At 35.3% G+C, this 21503-nt stretch overlaps 2 protein-coding genes across 15 annotated transcripts in view; one reads left to right on the top strand and one right to left on the bottom strand.

The window, feature by feature from the left end:
* The window catches only part of LOC105222363 (dnaJ protein homolog 1), a 66621-nt gene that overhangs the window by 8960 nt on the left and 36158 nt on the right, over nt 1–21503 (bottom strand). The gene's annotated exons all lie outside the window — the stretch shown is intronic.
* Nucleotides 50–9375, top strand: LOC125775472 (perlucin-like). 6 transcript variants are annotated; one of them, XM_049446150.1, is made up of 4 exons: nt 50–796; nt 5876–5922; nt 5981–6089; nt 6146–6390. In XM_049446150.1, the coding sequence occupies exons 1-4, from the start codon at nt 652–654 to the stop codon at nt 6364–6366; spliced, it is 522 nt and encodes a 173-aa protein (XP_049302107.1). In that variant the 5' UTR covers nt 50–651; the 3' UTR covers nt 6367–6390. The 6 variants fall into 6 exon arrangements, with proteins under 6 accessions (XP_049302107.1, XP_049302111.1, XP_049302081.1 ...); XM_049446154.1 differs by lacking the exons at nt 5876–5922; nt 5981–6089; nt 6146–6390 and adding exons at nt 8688–8734; nt 8789–8897; nt 8958–9375 and having other exon boundaries at nt 78–796; XM_049446124.1 differs by lacking the exons at nt 5876–5922; nt 5981–6089; nt 6146–6390 and adding exons at nt 854–900; nt 952–1060; nt 1117–1361 and having other exon boundaries at nt 86–796.

The following is a 21503-nucleotide window of genomic DNA, read 5'->3' on the forward strand; positions in this document are numbered from 1 at the left end:
CAAAAGTGTTGCTGACTTTTATAGCTTTATTCTTAGTTGGAAATAAATAAATGCATTGACTTTCTTATTAAGAGCATATATAAATTAATAACTCTTTTAAAGTAGATTGTGAGAAATTTCTTAAAAGAACTTATTACTTAAGCAGTATCTTTAAAGCGTTTTTGCTGAAGTTTTCAAAAAAATGTTTATAGTGACAGACCTGGTTGTGATACAAGTAAGTTTCAATCGTGTTAGGCTTCCGGTAGTGACAGACCATCTTCTGATATACATAATTTGGATCCGTTTTGTTTAGACTATCTTGAAAGAACTAGATGTGACTCAAAGTTTTATAATTTTTTGCCACATTTCGTACTTAGATGCATTGGTTTTCCGAATAGTTCTCTTTCTGTCATATAGTCTGTTTCAACAGTTTGCGTAATGTGTTCGATTCGCTACTCACTAAAGCTTGTTAAATATAATTAATTAATTTAAAAATAAATTATTTTTTTAGTCTCCTTAAATTCTTAACATTTTTTTTTTCTAATAAATGATAGTTGACCACAACTACATAAACTCTTCCTTCAATTTTGATATGGTGGTCCCCTTTTTTACGCTTTGATTGCTGGTGTGAAATTTTTTATTACCTATGACTATATATTACTTTATCTATTCATGTACATTATCGAGACTATCAAGTGTTCGAAGCTAGTTCAAACAGAGAAGTTATATTCAATAATAATTATGCAGCTAGCAAATTTGTTTCTGCTTATTTTTGTTATTCAAATATATATTCTAGAAGCATACGTCCCAGAGTATGGTAAAACTGTGCCAAAAGAAAATTAAATATACACTACAATTTATATTTTTTGCGCAGAAATTTCTTCCTTCAATAGAGATAGTGTGGTATTTAGCGTGGATAAAGTAAGTAAGAATTATTTTAATGAAAGTATATATAATCAACATTTCTTGCAGATGAATTGGTACGCCGCCTATGGTTTTTGTACTCAACTAGGCATGAAATTGCTTACGCTGCAGTCGTCAGTTGATAACGAAGAATTCGAAAAAATGGTCCAACATTACAGTAAATTCTTTTGAAATAAATGCATACTACATCTAAACGTACTTCTTAATCATTAGAGTTGCAGAAAAGGTTCTACTGGTTAGGTGCTAGTCGTTTGGAAGACGAAGTGACGTTTCGTTGGGGCTTAAGAGGTCCGCCAATCTCTTTTGAAAACTTTAGTCCATACCAACCTGATAATAGAGGAGGAATCCAACGTTGTTTAAGACTGTATGTGGACGACAAATGGGATGATTTTGATTGCAGCGCCATGGATTTTTTTGCCATATGTCATTTCTAAAGAGTCAATAAACAATTATTTATATGCCTGCTGTTGTATTATTTTCGGTTTGTGCCTAAACAAAATTTGTTGGAGCCTCTATGTATCATGAAGGAGCTCTAATATTCAGCGACCTTAATTTACTTTAAGTTAATTACTAATTTAGTATGATAAATTTATTATATCTCCCGTAATAAACGAGAACTGTGACCACTCCACTAAGACTTGATAAAATTCAAAATTATAGAAAATGTGATGTAATCTTGAGAGGTGATTTTAAAAACCCACAGTTTCATAATTTTTTCAGTGGTGGTAAAAAATATGCCATTAAATAATTTACCTCGGGCTGTCAGGCTTCTGCTCTGCTCTGAAATTAAGTCAGTATAACATTTCTTGGGTGATGATGACTCCTAAAATCAACGAAGGGAAGAAGGTCGAACGATTGAGGAAATATTTTCATGGGCTTTATACGAGTACATACAATGGAGAAGGTAATTTATATGTTTCTTAAACTAATTTAAGGCTCCACCGAAGCTTTGAGCTTCTCAATTCAGAAGGAGTCTACTCAAATGCTTGAATTTAGGTCTTGAAAAATTAATAGAAATTATTTTTATTAAACCAGGCGTTCTATGCCTTGAGCTTCTCGTCGTATCACATAGAATCCGTAAATCTCACATAGCTGTATGTAGATATTTGTGGACTAAGTAATAGACTCAGCGCTTACAGCAAACAAATAAGGGCTATATGGGTATATTGCGATTCCATTTCATTGAATAAAGGCTTAAGTCTGTTATTGGTATGAATTCAATGTAGTTTCATTTCTGTAGCATACTGTTTGAAGCACAAAGCAAGCAAGACGTTCTCAGAGGACGAAAATTTATGCAACCATACTTGTAGAGAATATGACCTAAATAAACCGAAATATTTCAATGAGTAGGCATTTTTGCTCAAGTACTAATTAAATTATCACTGCATACCATAAATATATCTGTACCTCCATTGTAAATATGTATATCCCTTTCCGACCGTGTACGCCTGTGCGTTTAAATTTTATTATCTCCTTCAATATCTGCCCTATTATAATGAGACCTGAATAGCACTATTGTTTGAGCTGTTTGCTTAATAAAAAACATAACGGACCGTTTTCGGAGTCCGTTAGTTTTGGTGAATTTTGCTATTTTAATATTGCATTTCAATCATTTGCAAAAATGAGTCGGAGGAGTAAGTATGATAAATTATTTGACTTGTTTAAAAAGTGAAAATCATTATCAAAAATGTGTAATCTCAATCAAAACAGAACAAGTTTTAATTAAAAAGTGGCATTCAGTATTTATTTTGTAACTTCAAGTGTTTTTTAGACTGTTTTGTTTCAAGTGATACAATTGTGCGTGTCAGGACTTATTTAACGAAATATTAATATGATCTTTTTTTTTCATTTAGAGCAATTCACTGAAGACAAAATACTTAGTGCACTATTGGAGTCGGATTTAGAGGATTTTAGTAGCGATGACGAGCTTGTGGATGCGACTTGGGAACTACCTTCTGTGGGAGATGAAACTTTAGACGATCAAAGTGACGAAGATGATCACGAAATTAACGCTACGGAGACACCACAAAATGTCACTGAAAACGCCAATCGCCGTGATATTTGGAGGAAAAGACCTTTTGATATACAATTGGAAGAGAGTGTTTCTCAATCTGCGGAAATTAACGTAACTTTGAAGTCTCGTAAACATTATTTCTCTGCTTATTTCAATGACGTTTTTTTTTAAAAGAGTAGTGGAGTACACAAACAAGTACCATATGCTTACGAAAGGAAAACCACTGGCGGGTACAATCGGAGAAATAAGGAATTTCTTTAGTATAATTGTTGCAATGGGACTTCCTATTGTAGCTGATACAATGAGTCGCGATCGTTTCCTTCTTTTGCGCATGTGTCTCCATGTGGTGGACGCCAATGAAGTAACAGAAGAAGAGAAACAATCCAATGTCTTTTGGAAAATAAAACCTTTGATTGAAGTTATTAGATCAGCTTGTCGAAGCCTTCCCAGAAAGCCAGGCGATAATTATTCTATAGATGAACAAATGATCCCATTCACTGGCCGTTGTCCTGTTCGACAAAGTCTCCCTAACAAACCAAGAGGAGTGGGATTGAAGAATGAAGTCTTAACAACATCTGAAGGTCTGGTGCTTGATTTTGAAATGTATCAAGGAAAGACGACACCACTTTCGAATACGAACTTGGGTCTAGGACCAGCCTTCGTTTTGCGTTTGGTTGAAACACTGCCAGAAGGTTCAAAAGTTTTTTTTGATCGCTACTTTACGACAATACCGTGGTATTTATGCCACTGGGACAATAATGAGAAACAGAATAAAAAATATCCACCTCACCAATGAAAAACAAATAAAAAGGGGCGATATGGAAGAATTTTGTCATAGCGAAGACAATATTGTCGTGGTGCAGTGGAAAGATTCTAAAGCGGTAATCCTGGCTTATGGTTGTGGACCGGTTTCCAATGTTAAACGCTGGGAAAAAAAGAAAAAAGTATGTTGAAGTTCCAGCCCCAAGGATAGTAAGAGAATACAACAAATGGATGGGAGGCGTGGATATTTGTGATCAGTTAATGGAGGCATATCGCCCATTTTTCAAGACGCGAAAATGGACTTTGAAAGTTTTCATACACTTCATTGATCTTGTTTGCTGTAACGCTTGGCTACAATATAGAGATCATAGCAAAATAAACTCGAAATCTCGGGCAGATTCTCATGACCTGCTAAGTTTTAAATTAGCTTTAGCTGAACAACTGATCGCTATTGAGAAAAGGACACATGCTGAGTAAGAATCCGACACCGAGGAAGAAGAAACTCAAGGTTTTGCAAAAAGATATCGTCCATCTTCCCAGCCATGCAACGATAAGAGGCTTGATCGATTCAACCACTGGCCAATTGAGCATGATTTGTCATCCGCACGATGCTGTAGGCTTGTTGGTTGTAGATCTCGGACGCGCACATTTTGTTCCAAATGTCAAATTTATTTATGTTTAAATAAAAGACAAAATTGTTTTATGAAATATCACACAGAAAAATAATACATATAATAAAAATAAAATTGAATTAAAGAACATTTCGAGTTATGTATGCACATTTTTTTTATTTGAAATCAGACCGAAACGCAACAATTGTGCGTATCCTAGAAATAAAGGATAAACTGAAAATTTCAAAAAACAAACGTATTGGTTATTATCTATAATGGCCAAAGTAATAGGACCTAAAAGAGAAACAAATTTTATTAAGTAGATTTGCTATAGGCCGGAAAAGGATATACATATATAGGTATAAATCTTTCAAGTATGGCATGCTGCATCAAGAGTCGCATAAAAAGCAAATGTTCGCAATAAAGTATGGAAAATAGTAATAATAATAATAATAATGAGATACTTATAAGGCAGTGAAAAATGCACAAACAAAAGCATAAAAATTCCGTAAATTCTGAATGCAAAAGTAAAGCAAAAATTATCAATAAAATTGCCACTAGTGATTCGTGAATACTTTTGCTGATGGAATTATGTACATGGATTGATATGCAAGTATATGTATATTTCTGCCGCTGATGGCATCATCATCATCGACAACGACTTCAACTGTCAGGCATTGCGAGTTGTTGTCGAGCAAATACAATACGTGCACAACAACAATTCGCGGAATGCGTGCCTCGACATTTCAGCAAACCGTTGCCCCAAAACCAACTGGAAGACTGTGCGTCTCCATTATGCATATACCTTCTACATAATTCTAACATTAAATCCAGCAATCGTACTGTAAATGCGTGTCATTGTGAGAAATTTCTTAAAAGAACTTATTACTTAAGCAGTATCTTTAAAGCGTTTTTGCTGAAGTTCTCAAAAAAATGTTTATAGTGACAGACCTGGTTGTGATACAAGTAAGTTTCAATCGTGTTAGGCTTCCGGTAGTGACAGACCATCTAATTTGGATCCGTTTTGTTTAGACTGTCTTGAAAGAACTACACTCAAAGTTTTATAATTTTTTGCCAGATTTCGTACTTAGATGCATTGGTTTTCCGAATAGTTCTCTTTCTGTCATATAGTCTGTTTCAACCGTTTGCGTAATGTGTTCGATTCGCTACTCACTAAAGCTTGTTAAATATAATTAATTAATTTAAAAATAAATTATTTTTTTAGTCTCCCTAAATTCTTAACATTTTTTTCTAATAAATGATAGTTGACCACAACTACATAAACTCTTCCTTCAATTTTGATATGGTGGTCCCCTTTTTTACGCTTTGATTGCTGGTGTGAAATTTTTTATTACCTATGACTATATATTACTTTATCTATTCATGTACATTATCGAGACTATCAAGTGTTCGAAGCTAGTTCAAACAGAGAAGTTATATTCAATAATAATTATGCAGCTAGCAAATTTGTTTCTGCTTATTTTTGTTATTCAAATATATAATCTAGAAGCATACGTCCCAGAGTATGGTAAAACTATGCCAAAAGAAAATTAAATTTACACTACAATTTATATTTTTTGCGCAGAAATTTCTTCCTTCAATAGAGAAGGTGTGGTATTTAGCGTGGGTAAAGTAAGTAAGAATTATTTTAATGAAAGTATATGTATATAATTATCAACATTTCTTGCAGATGAATTGGTACGCCGCCTATGGTTTTTGTACTCAACTAGGCATGAAATTGCTTACGCTGCAGTCGTCAGTTGATATCGAAGAATTCGAAAAAATGGTCCAACATTACAGTAAATTCTTTTGAAATAAATGCATACTACATCTAAACGTACTTCTTAATCATTAGAGTTGCAGAAAAGGTTCTACTGGTTAAGTGCTAGTCGTTTGGAAGACGAAGTGACGTTTCGTTGGGGCTTAAGAGGTCCGCCAATCTCTTTTGAAAACTTTAGTCCATACCAACCTGATAATAGAGGAGGAATCCAACGTTGTTTAAGACTGTATAAGGACGACAAATGGGATGATGTAGATTGCAGCGCCATGGATTTTTTTGCCATATGTCATTTCTAAAGAGTCAATAAACAATTATTTATATGCCTGCTGTTGTATTATTTTCGGTTTGTGCCTAAACAAAATTTGTTGGAGCCTCTATGTATCATGAAGGAGCTCTAAGATTGAGCGACCTTAATTTACTTTAAGTTAATTACTAATTTACTATGATAAATTTATTATATCCCCCGTAATAAACGAGAACTGTAACCACTCCACTAAGACTTGATAAAATTCAAAATTATAGAAAATGTGATGTAATCTTGAGAGGTGATTTTAAAAACCCACAGTTTCATAATTTTTTCAGTGGTGGTAAAAAATATGCCATTAAATAATTTACCTCGGGCTGTCAGGCTTCTGCTCTGCTCTGAAATTAAGTCAGTATAACATTTCTTGGGTGATGATGACTCCTAAAATCAACGAAGGGAAGTTGTTGAGAAGGTCGAACGATTGAGGAAATATTTTCATGGGCTTTATACGAGTACATACAATGGAGAAGGTAATTTATATGTTTCTTAAACTAATTTAAGGCTCCACCGAAGCTTTGAGCTTCTCAATTCAGAAGGAGTCTACTCAAATGCCTGAATTTAGGTCTTGAAAAATTAATAGAAATTATTTTTATTAAACCAGGCGTTCTATGCCTTGAGCTTCTCGTCGTATCTCATAGAGTCCGTAAATCTCACATAGCTGTATGTAGATATTTGTGGACTAAGTAATAGACTCAGCGCTTACAGCAAACAAATAAGGGCTATATGGGTATATTGCGATTCCATTTCATTGAATAAAGGGTTAAGTCTGTTATTGGTATGAATTCAATGTAGTTTCAATTCTGTAGCATACTGTTTGAAGCACAAAGCAAGCAAGACGTTCTCAGAGGACGAAAATTTATGCAACCATACTTGTAGAGAATATGACCTAAATAAACCGAAATATTTCAATGAGTAGGCATTTTTGCTCAAGTACTAATTAAATTATCACTGCATACCATAAATATATCTGTACCTCCATTGTAAATACGAGGGCTGTCCGATAAATAACCGACCTCAACGTGAAGCTAGCGGCACATCTGAAAAAAAAGTTTCTACTTCAAATTGTGCATATTATAATAGCTACTCGCCAAAATTTCAGAAATTTATCTTGCGCAATTATCTGTTGACAGTCGTTTTTGTGAGTCTATTTCGGTGATTTCCCCAAAATGGAAAAAATTGAATATCGAGCTGTAATTAAATTTTTATTTTTGAAAGGCAATACGCCTTCACAAATCAAAGATGAGTTGGATTCTGTGTATGGTGACTCTGCACCATCGTTTACCACCGTAAAATTTTGGGCAGCTGAATTTAAACGTGGTCGCAGGAGCTTGGAAGATGATGAACGTCCTGGGCGTCCAAAAACTGTAACCACTAACGATAACATCGCTAAGTTCATCAATTGGTACTAGACGACCGCCGGATTAAAGTTAGGGAAATAGCTGAGATTATGAAGATGTCAAAAGAAACTGTTTGTCACATATTAAACCAAGATTTGGGCATGAGAAAGCTGTCCGCGCGTTGGGTGCCGCGTTTGCTTACGCTAGACCACAAACGTGCGCGCATGAACATTTCCAGCGCTCTGTTGGCTCAGTGTAGAGGCAATAAGACCGAGTTTTGGCGCTGATTGATAACTGTAGACGAAACTTGGATTCATCATTATACGCCCGAAACAAAAATCCAATCTAAACAGTGGATTGAAAAGGGGGAACCAGCCCCAAAAAAACCTAAAGCTGTGTATTCGCCTGGGAAAGTGATGGCGAGTGTTTTTTGGGACAGCCATGGAATTATTTTTATCGACTATCTTGAAAAAGGAAAAACTATAACAGGAGCATACTACGCATCATTATTGGACAAGCTAAAGGAAGAAATTTCGAAAAATCGGCCACATTTGCAAAAAACGAAAGTCTTGTTCCACCAAGACAACGCACCATCTCACACCTCAACAGTCGCCGGTATCCACGGTTGGTAACTTTTTTTTTCTAATAAATGATAGTTGACCACAACTACATAAACTCTTCCTTCAATTTTGATATGGTGGTCCCCTTTTTTACGCTTTGATTGCTGGTGTGAAATTTTTTATTACCTATGACTATATATTACTTTATCTATTCATGTACATTATCGAGACTATCAAGTGTTCGAAGCTAGTTCAAACAGAGAAGTTATATTCAATAATAATTATGCAGCTAGCAAATTTGTTTCTGCTTATTTTTGTTATTCAAATATATATTCTAGAAGCATACGTCCCAGAGTATGGTAAAACTATGCCAAAAGAAAATTAAATATACATTACAATTTATATTTTTTGCGCAGAAATTTCTTCCTTCAATAGAGATAGTGTGGTATTTAGCGTGGGTAAAGTAAGTAAGAATTATTTTAATGAAAGTATATATAATTATCAACATTTCTTGCAGATGAATTGGTACGCCGCCTATGGTTTTTGTACTCAACTAGGCATGAAATTGCTTACGCTGCAGTCGTCAGTTGATAACGAAGAATTCGAAAAAATGGTCCAACATTACAGTAAATTCTTTTGAAATAAATGCATACTATGTACATCTAAACGTACTTCTTAATCATTAGAGTTGCAGAAAAGGTTCTACTGGTTAGCTGCTAATCGTTTGGAAGACGAAGTGACGTTTCGTTGGGGCTTAAGAGGTCCGCCAATCTCTTTTGAAAACTTTAGTCCATACCAACCTGATAATAGAGGAGGAATCCAACGTTGTTTAAGACTGTATAAGGACGACAAATGGGATGATGCAGATTGCAGCGCCATGGATTTTTTTACCATATGTCATTTCTAAAGAGTCAATAAACAATTATTTATATGCCTGCTGTTGTATTATTTTCGGTTTGTGCCTAAACAAAATTTGTTGGAGCCTCTATGTATCATGAAGGAGCTCTAAGATTGAGCGACCTTAATTTACTTTAAGTTAATTACTAATTTACTATGATAAATTTATTATATCCCCCGTAATAAACGAAAACTGTGACCACTCCACTAAGACTTGATAAAATTCAAAATTATAGAAAATGTGATGTAATCTTTAGGGGTGATTTTAAAAACCCACAGTTCCATAATTTTTCAGTGGTGGTAAAAAATATGCCATTAAATAATTAACCTCGGGCTGTCAGGCTTCTGCTCTGCTCTGAAATTAAGTCAGTATAACATTTCTTGGGTGATGATGACTCCTAAAATCAACGAAGGGAAGTTGTTGAGAAGGTCGAACGATTGAGGAAATATTTTCATGGGCTTTATACGAGTACATACAATGGAGAAGGTAATTTATATGTTTCTTAAACTAATTTAAGGCTCCACCGAAGCTTTGAGCTTCTCAATTCAGAAGGAGTCTACTCAAATGCCTGAATTTAGGTCTTGAAAAATTAATAGAAATTATTTTTATTAAACCAGGCGTTCTATGCCTTGAGCTTCTCGTCGTATCTCATAGAGTCCGTAAATCTCACATAGCTGTATGTAGATATTTGTGGACTAAGTAATAGACTCAGCGCTTACAGCAAACAAATAAGGGCTATATGGGTATATTGCGATTCCATTTCATTGAATAAAGGCTTAAGTCTGTTATTGGTATGAATTCAATGTAGTTTCAGTTCTGTAGCATACTGTTTGAAGCACAAAGCAAGCAAGACGTTCTCAGAGGACGAAAATTTATGCAACCATACTTGTAGAGAATATGACCTAAATATACCGAAATATTTCAAGGAGTAGGCATTTTTGCTCAAGTACTAATTAAATTATCACTTCATACCATAAATATATCTGTACCTCCATTGTAAATATGTATGTACATATATAGGTATACATCTTTCAAGTATGGCATGCTGCATCAAGAGTCGCAAAAAAAGCAAATGTTCGCAATAAAGTATGGAAAATAGTAATAATAATAATAATGAGATACTTATAAGGCAGTGAAAAATGCACAAACAAAAGCATAAAAATTCCGTAAATTCTGAATGCAAAAGTAAAGCAAAAATTATCAATAAAATTGCCACTAGTGATCCGTGAATACTTTTGCTGATGGAATTATGTACATCGATATGCAAGTATTTGTATATTTCTGCCGCTGATGGCATCATCATCAACGACAACGACTTCGACTGCCAGGCATTGCGAGTTATTGTCGAGCAAATACAATACGTGCACAACAACAATTTGCGGAATGCGTGCCGCTTTAACGAGGTACTCGACATTTCAGCAAACCGTTGCCCCAAAACCAACTGGAAGACTCTGCGTCTCCATTATGCATATAACTTCTACATAATTCTAACATTAAATCCAGCAATCGTACTGTAAATGCGTGTCATTTGTTTGTCAAATTGACTATTTACATGCCACACTCATTCGCTTCACTAGGCGTACTCGTCGTACCTGTGCAACACTGTATGCGGCAGTTGGATAATCAACACTGCGCATTCGTCCGTTACGCGTGTTCGATTCGCCATTTGCGCGCTCATTCGGCATCGGCATCCGCACTGCAGTGCATGGCTTCAAAGGTTTGTCGTCATTTATTGTGCGCCAATAAAAGTATATGCGAATTTCTGATTGATTTCAATGAAATGGCAAAAGCATTTGGGAATTGTCTGTGCTTGGTTATACCGTACGTAGAGATTACTCTTCTCCTTATATGCATGTGCATGTGTTTGTGTGTTTGTTATATCTCTTAGAGTCAGGTACGCATCAACGTTGGTGGTGACATTCATGATGGTGTCATCACGTTATTTCTTGTCATTTTTGGTAGTAAATGAAATTCCATTTACCTTGCCATAAAAAGGCTTATAACGGTGGTATATTGCTGTGTAAATTTCCTCCAAAAAGAATTAAGTTTTCAGATATTCTTTTCGAACTTTCGAAATTGGCACATAAGAGTATTTTATAATAGAGAATAGAGAATAGAAATATACTTCTGATATTATCTGTTTTTAACGGCTCCAGATGGGATATAAAACAGACATTTCAAACTGCCTTCAAGATAACGAAGAACCGGTATATGAAGTCTGCTAGTGTAACGCCTTCTCTCGTTCGAATGTCGACAAATCTGCGACAGAGATGCTTGGTATGATCAAGCAGGCTTACCCAGATGTTGCTTTAGCAAGTGTGTGGTGTGTTTCGGTGGCACCAGGTCTTTTTGGAGGGTCGGGAAGCGGTCGCTGATAAAGACCGTAATGGGAGACCTGCGACTTCGGCAAACACCGACAATATGACTCGTATGCGCAAAGTTTTGAACTCAGACCATCGACTAAGTATTCGTTTAATTGCCCAGATATTAAATTTATCAAGTTGCACCACGACAACGCCCCGGCACACACCGCCTTTCTTGTGAACAGCTACCTAACCAAGGCCGGCATTCCAACGCTTTCGCAGCCGCTCTACAGCACAGATGTGGCCTCCCAGATTTTTTTGTTTCCTTTCCTAAAAAGGTCGATGAAAGGCAAGCATTTTGAGACGACAGAGGCACCATGCACCTCGGCTCTCAAGGCTATTCCGGAGCATGCCTTCCGTGACGCTTTCAATGCTTGGAAATCACGCTGGCAGCACTCCATTGACGTAGAAGGAGCGTATTTTGAGTGTTTTTAAAGACAATTTTTTTAAATTGACTCAGTCTCATTTCTTTCTGGGCACACCCTGTATAATATTCGCAGAAAATTTCTTTTTAACGGATCGATTAACGTTTTTTTAACAAAAACTCACCTATTGGTCTAGAAACCCAACTTTTATCTGACGCTTTCTAAGCTTGATACTAAAGTATGGCGACTCTAACTCAAAAAAAAAATTTATTAGGAGCTTTGCAAGTTCTTTTAATATAAACCATACGGCATCGCCCGTTTAGATATTCAAATTTCTGCCATTAAGCTTGACTGTCAAACTTATGTGCCTCAGAGCGGCTTTCGAGCTTTTGACTAATTAAAATCCGCTCATCTGCACAATCGCGTCACTGTGTCTGCAGCCTCGAGTCAGCGACGCATGGTTGCATTGTCCATCATAAAATATTGCGCACTGTTGCAACAGCTCATCTTCAATCAGCGTTGACAACGTCACCAATGTACAATGCAGTAATAAAAACAACCACAACAATAACCGCTTTGGTAGCGATAAAAATAAAGTCACTTTTTATTGCTGTGCAATGTCGCATTTTGCATTTTGATGGGGCCATTCGGGCATTTTGCACACACAATGCTGCCACATTTGCAATACTTACATACGAGTATACATATATGTATGTATATATAGTATGTGTAGAGCTGTGCACTTGCGAAACTCCGAACAATGTTTTATGGTTGCCGATTGATTTTTTAACTCTTCATTTCGGTAGTTTTTATTTTGATAACTTTCTGCTTTATTAATATTTTTTCGTTGCCTTCGCATTGCTGACGTTTTTTCGGTCACTTTACGGTGTTTTGTAGTTGGCGGTTGCGTTTCATTGCCGCCGCTGCATCACTGCTTTGTTGCTCATCGCTTTATTTCACCTTTTTTCCGTACGCAGCCATTCATATTTATATTTCAACTACAATTTTGCGCAGCGCGGCATTTTATGCCGTTTTTGTTGCGCAAACTTTTTATTTGATTCGCTCTTATTTGACACGCACACATACCCATGCATATATAAATACATGCATATATGGTGCCTACACGTTTTTCCGTCACAGTTGCCAGCACAGGCCGCCAGTCTGTGCGGCAGCCAGTGTTCCCCAGTCGGCTAGTGAGTTTTTGTTCGGATATGTTGCCTTATTTGGTGTGCACCAGCCATTAAGTCATCATAAAAAGCGGTACTACCACAAAAACAACAATACGTGCAAACGCAGAAAAACATCAAAATTGCACAAAAACACTTTGGAAAAAAAATTAAATCGCATGCGATATAAATTCGCGCAATATTTTACGCATATTGCCAACTAAAGCTCAAGCAACTTATGTACACTCGCCGGCGGCGGCAATATCACAGTTGAATGATTGAACTTATAAATACACATGTAGGTGCATATAAATATTTATACATACATATACGCTTACTGCAAAAGCCCCTCAAGGAAAATATTTATAGACGTATTGTATAAGGAATGTATGAAAGCTCGCATATTGTTGAGCTTTCATTGTGTGACTTTTGTGGAAGTGTTTCGGAAAATCGAAAATATTTTGTAGAATTGCAGAAATAGCCCAAATGTTTTCATATTCAATAACTGTAAGGTATAAAGCAGAGATATTTTGAACTGGCGCTTAAACTTACCCGAAACTTAAGGCCACCGAAAAAGATTTCTCGGATATATGGTACTTTTTACATCTTTATCAAAAACTCTAGCCTACTAATACCTCGTTCTGGACGAACTTTGACCTCTTCAACTGAAGAAAATATTAAAAAAGTGATAGATATGCTGCTTAAAAATCTTCTGGTGGGTGTTAGAGAGCTGGTAAGAGAGCTCGACACCTCTCGCGAGCCCGTTCGAAAGCTTTTGGTGGATATTTTGTGTATGAAACGCGTTCTTGCTCGGCTCGTCTCGATAAAGCTGATTTTTTTCGAAAAGAGTACCGTAAACCGGTCTCCTTGGGCATGCTTAATCGTGCGAATTCCGATCCCATATTCATCAAGAGCATTATAACTGCCGATGAGACATGGGTTTATGAGTTTGACATGCAAACAAGCCAACAATCATCGGAGTGGAGCCCGTATTCAGTCGATATAAGAGACAAAATATAATCAGATGAAGGATCAGAAGGCCAACGCAAAACGAGCCTATGAAAGGTGTTTCAAGGACTAGAAAAATCGTTGGCATAAGTGTATTACAACTGGTGGAGATTACTTTGAAGACGATAAAATAAATATTGATGTATCATTAAACAATGAATTTCAAAAATCAAAGTAAAAAAGTGATTAACTTTTAATGATTGTTTCTAGCTTGAAAAAAGATATTTTTCAATACTTCACAGCCGCGAAACCAGTATTAGAAAAATTATTTTTCTGTACGAAATTAGTCTTTAGTCGGACCACAGACACTTTTACACTGGTATTTGAGCCAATCGCCTGCGCTATGAGCTTATTTAGTAAATTATCTTCTTCATCTGTTTTAGCATATTTTTTCCTTGAGGAAGCTTTTACAAATACCAACTTGAGAGGAAAAACTATAAAGTTTCATATATGTAGTTACATAAATATTGGAATGAGTGTGACGTGCTGCTGGTCATAAAGCCAAATTGCACTAAATATTTCATTTTTTTATGCGCACAATTCCAGCGTTCCTATAACTTTGCTTGCCAAAAGGTTATATTTGAATTATTATACATACTACTACTATGTATGTGTAATCATATGTTATTTATATAATTAAATATATGCACTTATACTCCTATCAATCAGCGGGCAGTTTGCCTTATTTTTTAAACAAAATGCATAATTTTATGCGAAAATTGGTGGGGTCACACAAAAAATCGCTTAAAAAAAATATGTAACCTCATTGAATATTTACTCAATTTTTAAGTGCAAATAAAGCGGGGGAAAATATTGCCCAATACATTTAACCAAATATGGCTTTTAAAAGTTGTGAAACATTAAATTCAATATTTGTGCAAGCAAATGCACTCATTTACAGTTTCGCAGGTGTTGGTGGGATAAAACAAAAGTTGAAGTCATATTTCGTCTTAATTTAACAGATGAATCGGCCTGAAACATAGTTGACGCTACTAGAATATATGATTTTAGTTTGTTCTGACATTCAACAGGAGTGTGTGTAATTTTGACTGCTGTCGGATCATTAGTTTGTGAATTATATCAGTTTTTGAAGGAAGCAACTTTTTTATTGTGAAAAAAATTAATTAAAAGTTATTTCACATTTTGATAAAATATAGCTTTTTGAAGGATTTGAAGCAATAATTTGGTTTGATGACTGTTCTGATACACCCCCAGGAAAATCAAGGATTGGTATGCTAAGTTTAGACGTGCTGAGAAGGTGAACGCAGCGGACGCCCAAAAAATATTGTTATCGGCGAAAACATCAAAAAAGTCTATAAAGACTGTATTTTGACATGTGGATGGAAGAGTTTTTTCTTGACTATCTTGAAAAAGAAAAGACCGTTTGAAGGACGAAATCGCCGAAAAACGATCCCACTTGAAGAAAACGAAGGTGCTGTTTCACTAAAACCATGCACCAACTCACAAATCATTGAAAAAAAACATCAAAAAAACATGAACTGAACTTCGCATTGCTTCCGCATCCACAGTATTCTCCAGATATGGGTCCCCAAAGACTACTACCCGTTCTAAGATCTGAAAAAAATGCTCCCTGGGAAGAAATTTTCGGCAAATGAAGAGATGATCACCGAAACTGAGGCCTATTTTAAAGCAAAGGACAAATTGTGCTACAAAAATGATATTGAAAAGATGGAGAGTTTTTATAATCTGTGTATCACTGAAACTATGTTGAATAAAATAAACGAATTTTGTCAAAAAATGTATTTTACTATGGTAGGCCTAGGACTTTTCAATTGACCTCTTAACATGATTTTACGTTCGTTCTTTAGGTTTCCAAAACAGTTTCTTTCTGGCTTATTTCTCTTTGAGACCTACGTGGTAGAACTAACTGGTAACTAACTCCAACATCGGGTGATACAGTATGCTTAGAGCAAGCAGGAATATTATCCCTCTCTCGCTTTTTCTAAAAGAATCTTTAAGGCAGAGAGCGAATAAGACTACATTCACACAAATACTTTTCTGTCGCTCATCGTCAGCAAATCTTTTTTTCATAGCGCTCATGACCGCAGTCTAAGGTAATAGCACTCTCAGATAAGCGAGCATTATTTCTGTTTTCTATAAGAAAAAACTCTTCCTCAATTAATGTGAAGAAAATGCTAGAGCAGATATATACGTAGTATTACGGTAGCAGGATTCTTGAAAAAAGCTCCAAATAATTGCTAAAACTCTTGATATATAGTACTTTTGATGAACCACCGTCTTCGACTAACAACGGCAATGTTTATCTTCTGTCCATTTTCATTGAAAATATTATAAAAATGACAATCAGCTGTTTACTTTGAGTTTCAAACTCGCATGGCTGCCGTCTGTCATCTATAAATTTGGATCTGAAACAAGTGCGCAGTTAATCCGGATTAACGTCTGTGAAGGCTATTAGGGTGATCTTTAGTGTCACTCAATACTTCCTCAATATTATATTCTTCACTAAATCTACATTTTCGATGAGAAGCGTGTCACGGCCAACATTTCTAGTGTTTCGAAGAAGTTAATTGCTCTTTCTCTCTTCTGTTTAACATTTCATGCGAATTATTTGATAACTTTTTTTTCTCACCGAAACTTTACCTCACTTTTCAAATCTACGTGTGTATATATGTTTATTTGTGTATGCATTGCTTTCTTAAAGAATGATTCCCATGTCAGAGGTGATGCTTTTACACCATTTAATACTTTGAAATCTTTGACTTCAGTTTTATTGAACTCACAGAGCAATAAACTACGTATGCAGAGAGCAAATTTTTAAACATGATGACGCGATCGAAAAGAATTTGAAACCCGTTTTCATAAATGGACAAAAAATGCCAATTGTTGTTGTTCATAAACTTTATTGTTATACTTTTTCTACTATTATTGTATTTACCTTTATCTCAATTTATGCTGGTGCGTAATTCATTGCGTAGCGAACTGACACACAACCCAGAATAACAACAAATAAAGCTAAAACTCCAGCAGCTTATACAGAGCATAAGATCTAGCCCAAAGGCTAAGCTCGTGTCAAAGCGCTGCCATCAAACGAAGACTCAGTCACTCAAGCGTGAGGTGTTACCAAGTAAATGTGACCATTTTTGGAAGAAACGAGTCAAACGCTGGTTCCCAAGCCGTCTACGTAACTTTGATACCACAAAGCAAGCAGAAACAGCAAATATAAAAGCAACACTGCGTAGTAGCAAAAAACAAAGACGCGCTTGGAAACATAAATTTGAATGGATTTATGACAAAATGTCAACGTTAATGGCGGCGTAGTTCGCATTTTGCTCAAATTTCTATTATAATTTGGTATAAAAATATAGTTTTTTGTTTTGGTGATTTTTTGTTATTATTTTTTTTTTTGTTTTTATTTTTTTTTTATATTTTTTTTGGTTTTTTTTTATATTTTTTTGGTTTTTTTTAATATTTTTTTTATTTTATTTTTAGTGTTCGTAAAAAATATGATGACAATTTGACAGTTTTGTGACAGCTTACAAATTTCGCCAAAAGTTTTAGCTTTGAATGCGTAGCAAGGCATTTTTGAAATCATAAATTATGCGTATCACCGAAAAGTGCAACAAAAATACAAGTATAATTATAATTCTCATTTACGACGCACATATTTGGTGGCATGCCATTTTCTTTGTAACACATTGTGCCCATAGATTATATCAGCGTTTGTAATTTGAAATGAATTGGCCCCAATACGGTGTAACATTTAACACTGTGTGCTGTACTTTACAACAACAGCAGCAAAAACAACTAAAAAAAAATACTGCCAAACTATGGTTCTATGGCATTTTGCGTTTGTTACGCCATCGATTTTGGTGGCGACCACTGAAACTAGCGCTCGTAATTCAATTTTAATAAATTCAAAAATCTTGCCCAATGCCCGATTTGATGAAATAAACCACAATATATGACGATATGTCAGTCATAAAAAATGCTAAAGGCGTATATGCACATATATAAACCAAAAACTATGCAATAAAATAAAAATAAATATTATTAAACTCAAAAAAATTTATACAAAATTAAAAAAAAAAAAAATTTAAAATATACAAAATTAAAAAAAAAAAATTTAAATTTTCAAAAAAAAAATTTTCAAATGTTAACACCTAAAAAGTTGTGTTAACTATGTTTGCTAAAGCACTTAAATATTTTTTATTTATTTATTATTATTTTTTTTCAGTGCAAACATTTGCCAACCACTTTAACAAACACTTTTCCCATTTTGGCTAAATTCATAATTTTTTTCCACACTTTATTAAATTAAAAAATAAATCCACAACAAACTTGCCACAACTGAGCTCTGCCTAAAATTGGCTAAATCTAACAAGCAATAAAATCCCAAAAATTTGTACAATGTTGCAATTTACTATGTAGTTGCATGTACATAGTTGTTTTTGTTGTTGTTCTTTACGAAAAGTGTGTAATTTTTTTAGTGGCTCTATCACATCAATCACAATGTTTATACATATGTCGGTACTTATGTGTCTTTAGCCATTTTATACAAGCTCAATAGTCAAAGTTACTAGTTTGGAACTAACGTGTAACTAGTTACATTGTGAAATCAAATTGTCTCACAGCTGAATTTTTTTGTACTAGACATCATTATTATTTATTGTAGTAAGGTTATTAAGTTTTCAAAATAGATAACCGAGTGGGAGGTGGTGTCTTCTCTGAAAAACTAGATACCAAAATCGCCCAACGCCTACCAAATCCCTATAGTATACACTGTTCCAAGCGGAGATCACAGCAATTAAAGAAAGCCCTCTTGTTCTGAAGAGGAGTAAGCTCACATATATAGTTTTATATACGAGTATACAGAAAGTCAGACGGCTTAAGAACACTAAAGTCTCTTAGGTTTCCTCTAAACTAGTGAAGGAATACCTGGATCTCTTGGGGGATCTAACATCCTATTTCACGATAAACCTGCAATGGATGCCATAACATAGTGATAGCTCTGAGAACTGTCAAAGTGATAAGCTGTGATAAGCTTCGGTGGAATCAATCCTTGATTTGCTCAATAAGTAAGCAAAGGTGGCATGAATGGAATATGGACCGACTATTAAAATTTAAAAGGAATGATGGCAGTAGAAATACTAATAGGTCGCTGTCTAATAGGCAAACATTCCAGTAGACTAGGAACGCCAAATAACGACTATTATAGAAGCTGTCAGGAGGTAGAAGAGGAGGCGACTAATAAACATCTTCTATGCTATTCTAAGGTTCTAGATAAAAACAAAGAAGTTCAATTATAGATAGAGGGTTCCTTGACCACTTCTCAGAGGTGAAGTGGCACGGATAAAACTTTTCGTGCTGATGAACTTCAACAGAAGCGCGGGTGATTCAGAGAGGAGTTCGTTAAATAGCTCTATACTACTTTCCATCTAAGACCAAATTTCTAGTACATAATTTTCTGCTACAAACAAAATTGTCAGTTTCGTCTAAAGGCAAAGTGACGGGCAATAGGCTTTCAAAAAAGGCAAGAATATCATATGGATCCTCGGCTTCCAATATCATCCAACTAGAACCCTTTAGAGTCAATAAAAGAGTGGTAAAGGATCATATAAGCACTTGAAGCCCTCTATGAAACTATTGTTCGAAGAATAATATTCTACAAGAATTGACTTAGTTATCTTCTCTGAAAATTTACAACTAAATATCGCAGGAAGGGTAAATTTTTTCAAGATCTTCATCCGAAATACCAGAGTTCTTAGACTCGAGAGTTCAACTCAAAAGTAACCACTCAGTTTATGCACTACCTCTCTAATTCACACCTGCAGGCGACAACTTGCCTCGCTGATTATCTATGGTGTAATATCTATGTTTGAACTGTTTAAAAACCTAGTTAACACCACAGCAAACTGGCCGACAATCAACACCGGCACCCATACTTAGATCTGCGTTTACATAGTCAAGCGACTATTCGCGGCAGTAAACAACACTTTAGCCCGTTTGCAATTGCAGTCTGTCCGTTGAGCTGCGTATAGCAAACATTTTGGGCCGTTATTCGCTTAACCACAAAATGGCAAGCCGCAACTAATACGCTTGTAGTTTTTGTGTTTGTTTTGCTAGTTTTTCTTTTTTATGATTTTCTAATTTTTTGGTTTTCTGTTAGTGTAATTTAATGCACTTGTCAACTTTAGTTAATCCAATTAACAATTTTGACATGACAACAAACTAAACGCGACTCTAATGGTCAATACTTGTAGTACAACAAGCGAATGGACAAGCTTAAACAAGCATACTTCGATATATAGCTTGACTATCGCTACTAAGCGCAACTTAGAACTAGCACACATTACAACAATTAAGCAATTAGGCTGTGAAAATGCTATTGAAATATGTGTGTTGTTGCAATATTGAGAATATTACATGTGCTGGGAAGTATCACACATTTTGACTATAAGTAAAGATTCAGGTATTCCTTTTTCGTAAAGATAGCTAGCCAATTGAAAAAGTTTTCCATACAAAAACTTGATTGCGATAGTGTAGCGTTGTATGGCAGCTATATGCTATAGTGGTCTTATATTGTAGGTTCCGACAAATGAGAGGCTTCTTGGGGAGTAAAGGACCTGTGGATAATTTCAGATCAATAGCTCAAAGGCTAGTTCGCGTATATGCAGATGAACATACGGACATCGCTAAATCGACTCAGCTCGTGAAGCTGTTCGATACTTTACCACGGAGTATAGAGTCTCTGTTTCCTTGAAGGTAGTAAACAGTTTGTGGCAAACTTAATATATTCTGTTCATGGTATAAATATTATGAAATAATAAGCAAATTAACCACTTATTAATCTTATCTTATTCACCACTCAATGTCTTTTATGGTTACTTTAGGACAAAGGACGACTATATCTAATCTCCAAGCACATAATGGTTATAAACTTTCAACAATAGTTTAGTCAAAGTTTTATTAATAACTGCCTTCATTCACAAACCCATAATCGAACCGAAGAGTTATGAGGTATTCAGCATTACAATTATTTGCCATTGACCGAAAATATATTCGAGACGATTTTTGCGTTGTTGACCCCATAGAAAACTGCACTGCATAAGAAGATTGCCAGATAGATCATATCGATTACAAGTTCTGAGATGTTGATTGTAATATCAGACTCTCTTACTTGACCTTTCCTTGTCGTATTCTCAGGCTCCTTTCCTTGACCTATAATCAAACTTTGTGCCTCTACCTACCATAAACCATTCAGCTTATACGCAGAAGATGAAATGACATTCATTTAAGGAGGTAATCTAGTGTAGTGGAATGGATTTGGTGTAATTTTTGAAGATACATAAAAAAAATAGAATAATGTGGCAATGTCTGGTTCTACGGAAATTTTTTTTTTTACGAATAGACAACTTCCCGAAAAAGTTGTTAACTACCTTTTTGACGGTTT

Source organism: Bactrocera dorsalis, chromosome 1, assembly GCF_023373825.1.
Source record: "Bactrocera dorsalis isolate Fly_Bdor chromosome 1, ASM2337382v1, whole genome shotgun sequence".
In the NCBI taxonomy this organism is placed as follows: domain Eukaryota; kingdom Metazoa; phylum Arthropoda; class Insecta; order Diptera; family Tephritidae; genus Bactrocera; species Bactrocera dorsalis.

Coding starts and splice junctions, on each gene's coding strand:
- LOC125775472 (XM_049446150.1), top strand. CDS start 652: ATGTACATTATCGAGACTATCAAGTGTTCGAAGCTAGTTCAAACAGAG. Junction 797..5,875: donor AGCATACGTCCCAGAGTATG/GTAAAACTGTGC, acceptor TTTTTTGCGCAG/AAATTTCTTCCTTCAATAGA. Junction 6,090..6,145: donor AAAAATGGTCCAACATTACA/GTAAATTCTTTT, acceptor CTTAATCATTAG/AGTTGCAGAAAAGGTTCTAC.